Genomic DNA, 7,023 nt, shown 5'->3' with positions numbered 1-7,023 from the left:
GTATAAAATACTATATGACAGTAAAAAAGTTGTTATTAATAAACAAGAATACAGTTTAAAAGAGTGATTTGTAAAATAAATATCCATAAAGAAAAATAAAATCTGCTTACAGTTCTGTTTTATATGGGTGTTGAGAGATGAGATGAGAGAAAAGCATCAATCTGGTACACTTTGAGAGCAACATTAAGAGATCTATGGTACATAGATCTCTTAATGTTGCTCTCAAAGTGCACCAGATTGATGCTTTTAACTGCAATATAAAAAAAAAAATCTTCCTGGGGGAGCATGCCCCCGGACCCCCCTGGAGGATGTTAGGTCCACCCCCCACTTAAATAATGTCCACATGGATAGGATACTAAATACATTTGCACACATCTTGTGTCCATATCTTTCTGTTTAGGTGGTCATGCCACATCCATGTGCATGCACGCGCGAGTCATAGTGAGTGTCTGCATTTTGGGGGGCGCCAGCTAAAATGTTGCCTAGGGCCTCATTTATAAAGGGATATACGCTCAAAAAATGGCGTACGCCAGTTTCTACGCAATGTTTGCGATTTATAAAATACTAACTTGACGGGAAAATGTGCGGTCCTCCACGCAAACTCTAACCCATGCGTACACACTAAGCACAAACACGGGAGAGACGAGAAACTGCGACACTGCGTTGGCAGAAGGAAGAATGGAGAGAAATATGTGGAAATAATACCATAAATAAAATGTTACCTCTCATTTATCATATATGAAGAATTCATTTTCAAACATTGATTAAAGCCAATCTTAAAATGATTAAACAAACGCCTGTTTGAGACTCCTCAGTGCACACAGAAACATAACTTGGATAAATAAATAAATACGGATATGTTATTTAAAACCACCTCGAATATGTTGTGTTAATGTTATGAAATGTTTTCTCATAAATGATGCGGTAATCAGGAGGACAGAATTACGTCTAAACTGACGCCATTTTGCATTTCTATAGGTTGTAGATACGAGCATGGTTTTATATACCATCACGTTTAATCGTGTTTTATGCCGTTTGCCAAGACTTGATAAGTCGCTCGTAAAACACAGGAGGTATGACGCTGCGCACAGCTGATCGACAGCTGGGACACAGACCACCAAATACGAAAACATAATTCAGATCCAGTCGTCATGACTCCACTCCGGGGGGATTCCCCGATCACTTCTTACAGTCTCTCATCAAGGGGGTGTCTCCTGTCCCCGGTACAAACACACTGCCTGAGGAAGGCTCTGTGTATTGTTTTTGTCATTAACCTTTTTCGGACCACTTATTTATTTATTTTGGTGAAGATCCGACCTCCATGCTGCTACTCTGTTCAAACGGCATCCACCAAACAATATGATTTATCTCGACCTCCCCAAAATAACCAAAATCTGACACGGTGTGATTTGTCTTTTTTAGCTGTTCTGTCGTCATTTCCTGCGATCTCCTTCATAAAGTCAGTCAAAATGAATGAATTAATGGGCGTTTCTTTGACTATTTATAGGCAAATATGGGCGTTACGTGAAGCCCGCAAAAGCTGCACGCATTTCGAGTCGATTGTGATTTATAAAAGGGAAACCGGCGTAGGAAGTGCTGTACGCACTTTCCTCGCCGGTGTGCAATGTTTGGTGAATCGGAAAATGTCTGAACATTTCTGTACCTATTTTTTGGATTTCTACTACGTAAGCAACCTTCCCACGTGAATCCTACGCACGGCGTTATACATGAGGCCCCTGGTCACAGTATCACCTCAAAATACGAAAAAATGTCAACCGTGCAACAAAATATAAATAGTACTACAAATGTTTTTATTTTAAAACAGAGTAGAGGGCTTAAAGAGCAGCATGCGGCTCGAGAGCCGCTGGTTGCTGGTTGCTAAGGTGAAACATCCCAAACATCTTTGTTTTGGACACAAAAAGCTGAAGTCAACATTTTTCTTCTTGGTTTAAAATAGCAAACTATATCACTTTATAAACATAATGAGTCGACTATTACGAAGGAGGGGGGATATTCATTCATGCATGCAGAAGATGCAGCTGCACCTAATGAGTCTGTCTATATATCTGAGTTTCGAGGTCGCTGTGGGATCAACCAGTGAACTGTCTGGTGACCAAGTTGCCATGACAGTTCTGCTTGGATGGCATCATGTTAACATGGAGCATTGGCTTTATGCCCCAAAGGGGAGCTATGAGTCTGGCTTTAGCTTTGCCTATTGACACCGTTTTCATTCAAAATCAATAATTAAACAGGGAGGAAAGGGATCCTTAAGTTTTCTTCACATTGAACATTTTCTCACCCAATCATTTGTCTTGTATCCATTTCCTACAGCACTGCCACCCTGCAGACATCAGCACTCATTTCCCAAACGTATTCACTTTTGCACAATGAAGCGTTCCCATGCATGCCCTCAGTAATACTGTACACAGCCGGATAAGCAAACTACACGAGGCTATAACAACTTTCCCTGTGTGGCAAGAAGATAAATCAGATTGCACTTGAATATCTGCACATCAGAGCAAAGCCCTTTGGTTATTGTAATTACAAAGTGCAATAAATCAAAATAGAAACTGGATGTGTTTGCCGTGGTTTTTCTCTCTCCGAGCTGATTTTTCTTTTTTCGGAAGATCCTACTGCTGATTCAGCTTTTCTTGAGACCACAAGCCCTGGAGAATTGCGCATGTCTCAGCAAATATGAGAAATTGACATCAGGGGTAATGAAGTGACAGAGAGAGGGGAACGGTCTGCTGGGTGGTGTTGTGATAATGCATTTCTTCCTGGGTATCTGATTTTAGTGTAGTGATTACAATGCTTTTGATTACCTTACAGTATGTCATAAGCCTTTAGTTCCCCAACAGATGTTTGTACTCCAATGGACACTGGCACTGTTTATTCACTGTGTTGTATAGTTTTATGAGATGCTAGTGAGTAAAAAGATACTATGAAGTTAAAATCAGGACGGTGTATGCTGCAGGGTGAACCACAGTGACTTTATTAGGGGTGTGATGACCAATAGGCCTTAATGTGGCATGCAACTTGTCACCTCTACTTGCAGAGGAAAAGTGACCGATGTAAACCAGCCTTGTAAAACAAACGGAGTGTTGGCTCTTCCAATACACCAGTATTTGCTATAAAACTGTAAGATTGACATTCTTTTCCATTCAGTATTTTAAACAGGCTGTCAGATTTTGCTTGCCACAAAGAAAAGGAGCAGTAACACCTCTCTAAAAAGGTAAATAGAAAGTGCCTCGCTTGCAGTTTGAGCTTGATTTTCACTCAGCTTAGCTGTCATTGACAACCTACAAAATAATCCATAATTAAGTTTTAGTATTGTTGGGTTGGAAAAACGCAATAGTATTATTTCCAGAGGTAAATGTGCAAAAATGTCCAAGGATCCCACATTGTCCACATTGTACAGTCCAGCAAGGCCGGATTTTGCAGCATTACATCTGCATTGCTTTAGGGATACATGTCATATTAGGTTAGGTGGCAAAAGGAATGCATGGCTTGAGGTTTCCAGGCTTTGTGAACATTTCATGCAGCCTTTGTGAAGCAGTAGGGTAGAGCTCAGGAGAGCGCGCTGCCCTTCCAACCGCCCTTGAGGCCAGCGGGCTGTCACCATCACTCTGTAGCAAAAGCCAACTCTTCACTTTGATTTGTGTGCATTTCAGACATTCACCCGAGGATTTGCAAGCCGTCTGCATTCCACACTGTGTATGGAGTGAAGCAGTGGCGAGCCGTCAGGGCCCTCTAGGCCCTCTGTGAGGGCCTAAGATATTCTAAAAAATAATATTTAAAAACATTAAAAAAATATATTATTTTTTTTAAATATATATTTTTTAAATATTATTTTTGTTATATTTTTACCGAAAAAAACTTGATTTAATTGTATTTAAAATAAAATTTCCAAAGAAATAAATCCTTCGAATCTGCCTGTTCAGTTTCTGTTTGAATGTGAAGGGTTACATGAAAAAAGCTCGTCTGGCCCTCTATGCGATTCACAGAGGGCCCGCTATAGTAAAACAACGAGAGAGTAATGTCAAGTGACAGAACAATTGACCAATCATATCTTCCCTCTAAATGGGAGGGCTTTATTATCGCGGACTTTATGACAAGTTCCGCCCGCTGCGCTGCCAAGTTTATGCATGTGATATATCAACGGGTCAAGCTAGGCGGAATTAGCATACGTTCATTCACGATGGCTCACGTTAGTGATAGTGATGACATCGTTGCGAAACTACTAACCGAGTCTTTTTCAAGAATGAGTTACACGGATAAATTGGAGTTAATTACCAAAGGGCGACCAACACCACAGCTTAATTTGGTTAAAAAAACCAAACGGTTCGAGAGGCATTTTAATATCGGCAATTACGCCAGATACAACTGGATGACCGGATCAACCAGGGAACAAAAGCTGTACTGCTGGGATTGCTTGCTTTTTGGTGCGGACAGTGGGTCATGGGCCAGAGATGGATATTCTGATTTAGGAAGTTTATCCAAATCAGCACATCGCCATCAGAATGCTTCAGGTCACCTCAGAGCTACTATTCGGCTTAAAACATTTGGGGACACCAGGATAGAGCTCCAGCTGGATGAGCAACAACGCCGGGGTGTCATCCTTCATAATGAAAAGGTGAAGAGGAACCGAGGAATTTTGAAACGCCTGATAAATTGTGTGGTGTACTTGGGCAAGCAGGAGTGTCCGTTCCGAGGTCACGATGAGAGTGTAACTTCATCAAACAAGGGGAATTACATAGAGTTGCTGGATTTAGTGGCAGAATATGACAGCGACCTGCACACACACCTCGCCACATCAACAGTATTTACCGGCACATCTTCAAGGATTCAGAATGACCTGATCAGCGCTGTCGCTAGTGTAATGACGGATAGCATGAAAGAGGAGCTGAGGAAGGCACCTTTTGTCACGGTCATGTTGGATGAAACGACAGACATTAGCAACGTGGCGCAGATGTCATATGTGCTTCGATATGTCACTGACGATGGGATAAAAGAGCGTTTCTTCAAGTACGAAGATGTGACAGAGGACAAACGAGCAGAGGCCATAGCTACACGGCTGCTGGAGTTCCTGAGGGAGAGTGGCTGTATTGACAAAGTGGTCGCGCAGTGCTACGATGGAGCAGCTGTTATGGCCTCTGGATTGAATGGGGTGCAAGCGAAAGTTAAGGAAACAATTCCACAGGCCCTTTTCATTCACTGCTATGCTCACATCTTAAATCTCGTCTTGTCAAAGGGAGCTTCCAAGATAAGAGAGTGTAAGGTCTTCTTCTCCCACCTCTCTGGCTTGGCCACCTTTTTCAGCCGCTCAGCAAAGCGCACCAAGCTACTGGATGATATTTGCCAGCATAGGCTTCCACGGGCAGCTCCTACTCGCTGGTGCTTTCATTCTCGCTTGGTGTGCACAGTGGCAGAGAAGACCAGGGAATTGAGAGAGGTAAGATAATAATAACAATGAACGTAATGGAAATATTAACAATAATACATAAATGATTTAGTGTTGGAAACTACCCACTCATAAAAACATGAAGGTAAAGAACTATGCTAGTATTACATTAAATGAAAAGCTAATCTTAGTGTTTACTGGAGGTCTATAAGTTGTTTTTTCTAAACTAAGCATTACTCTCGTACAGTAGGTGTTCGAGCACATCGTAGACCATCACACAGAGTTTGATGACGAAACTGTTCATTGCTCTGATGGATACATCACCCTCCTTACCAGCTTCGATTTCAGCTTTTGGTTGAAAACCTTCCACGCTATCTTCTCCTACTCGGATGTTGTTTTTGAAATACTTCAGAACAAAGGTTTTGATATGCAGTTCTGCCTGGCCAGAGTGGATCAGCTACAGCGACAAATTGAACAGGAAAAGGGGAACTTTGACAGCGTCTACGATGAAACCCAGGCTTTGGTTGGTCCTCCGCGCGGCCGTGGAGCTCAAGGAGACGTTCGTGCACGGTACAGGGAGCTCCACTGCAGCGTAATTGACAGCCTGCTAACCCAGATTTCCAACCGCTTCAGTGACCACAAAAAGCTGGAATTCCTGGCCCTTCTGTACCCGCAACAGTTCGGGCATTACTGTAACTATTTCCCAACTGCTGCCTTGAACAGTTTGATGGAGAGCTATGGCGGATATTTCGACCAGCCTCGACTGCACACGGAACTCGCCGTGATGTACGGCATGTCTGACATTTTGGGGAAAAGCTCAGCCGACATTCATCAGTTTCTCCTCAAAAAAGGACTGAGTGAAAGCATGAAACAGATGTACACCCTCTCATGCATCATCCTGACAATACCTGTGTCCACTGCCTCTGTGGAGAGGTCCTTCTCTGCGCTGAAGCGCATAAAAAGCTACTCGAGGTCCACGACTGGGCAAGTCCGACTGTCAGACTTGGCCTGAATTTCGATCGAGAAGGAATTGCTGATTGCTTTAAAAGCAAAGGATCAGCTGCATGACGACGCCATCAAGTTCTTCATCCAAAAAGACAGGAGGATGGACTTTGTGTTTAGGTGATTTGATCATCAAAGGTAAGTCAAAGTGATTTTCAATGTGGGCCGCCGTGCCGACTTAATTCATTTGTAATTGTTACTTGGCTGTGGGTGCCCTGTCATGATAGGTGTTTATATAAATGGTGTTGTTTTGTGTGGTAGAGGGTCGCTGTCATTGATGCGTTTTGCACCCCGGGCCGCTGTTTTGATATTCCGCTGAAGTATAGGCTGTGACGTAAAAATGTTTTCTTTTTTTTTTTCGAGGGAAGAGGGGGGTGGGGTCAGAGGGCCTAGGTAGAAAAGTCACGGCTCGCCACTGGAGTGAAGTGATAGAAAAATTGAAATATAGTGTATGGTAAATTATTAATAAATTAGTAAATTATAAGATCATTATTTACTCATTAAATTGTATCCATTGGAACAACAAAATTAATTATTTAATTACATTTGTTATTTTCTGTTTCAAATAAGCCTCCACATACATGTTAGATATTATGTACTAAAGGGGCCCTTGTATTCTC

General features: G+C 42.2%; 1 protein-coding gene across 1 annotated transcript; it reads left to right on the top strand.

Moving 5' to 3' along the window:
* The first annotated feature begins 4,198 nt into the window (after positions 1-4,198).
* Positions 4,199-6,413, top strand: LOC117557314 (zinc finger MYM-type protein 1-like). Its single transcript, XM_034233112.1, has 2 exons — positions 4,199-5,452; positions 5,652-6,413. Exons 1-2 carry the CDS (start codon positions 4,199-4,201, stop codon positions 6,411-6,413), a joined length of 2,016 nt encoding a protein of 671 aa, XP_034089003.1.
* The last annotated feature ends 610 nt before the right edge of the window (positions 6,414-7,023 follow it).

This window comes from Gymnodraco acuticeps, unplaced genomic scaffold (genome assembly GCF_902827175.1).
Source record: "Gymnodraco acuticeps unplaced genomic scaffold, fGymAcu1.1, whole genome shotgun sequence".
NCBI lineage: Eukaryota > Metazoa > Chordata > Actinopteri > Perciformes > Bathydraconidae > Gymnodraco > Gymnodraco acuticeps.
This window is presented reverse-complemented; position numbering and strand designations above follow the sequence as displayed.

Bases quoted from the DNA above. Each gene is read 5' to 3' on its own strand.
- LOC117557314 (XM_034233112.1), top strand. From the start codon at position 4,199: ATGGCTCACGTTAGTGATAGTGATGACATCGTTGCGAAACTACTAACC. The intron at 5,453-5,651 runs GTAAGATAATAA...CTCGTACAGTAG, and splicing joins AGACCAGGGAATTGAGAGAG to GTGTTCGAGCACATCGTAGA.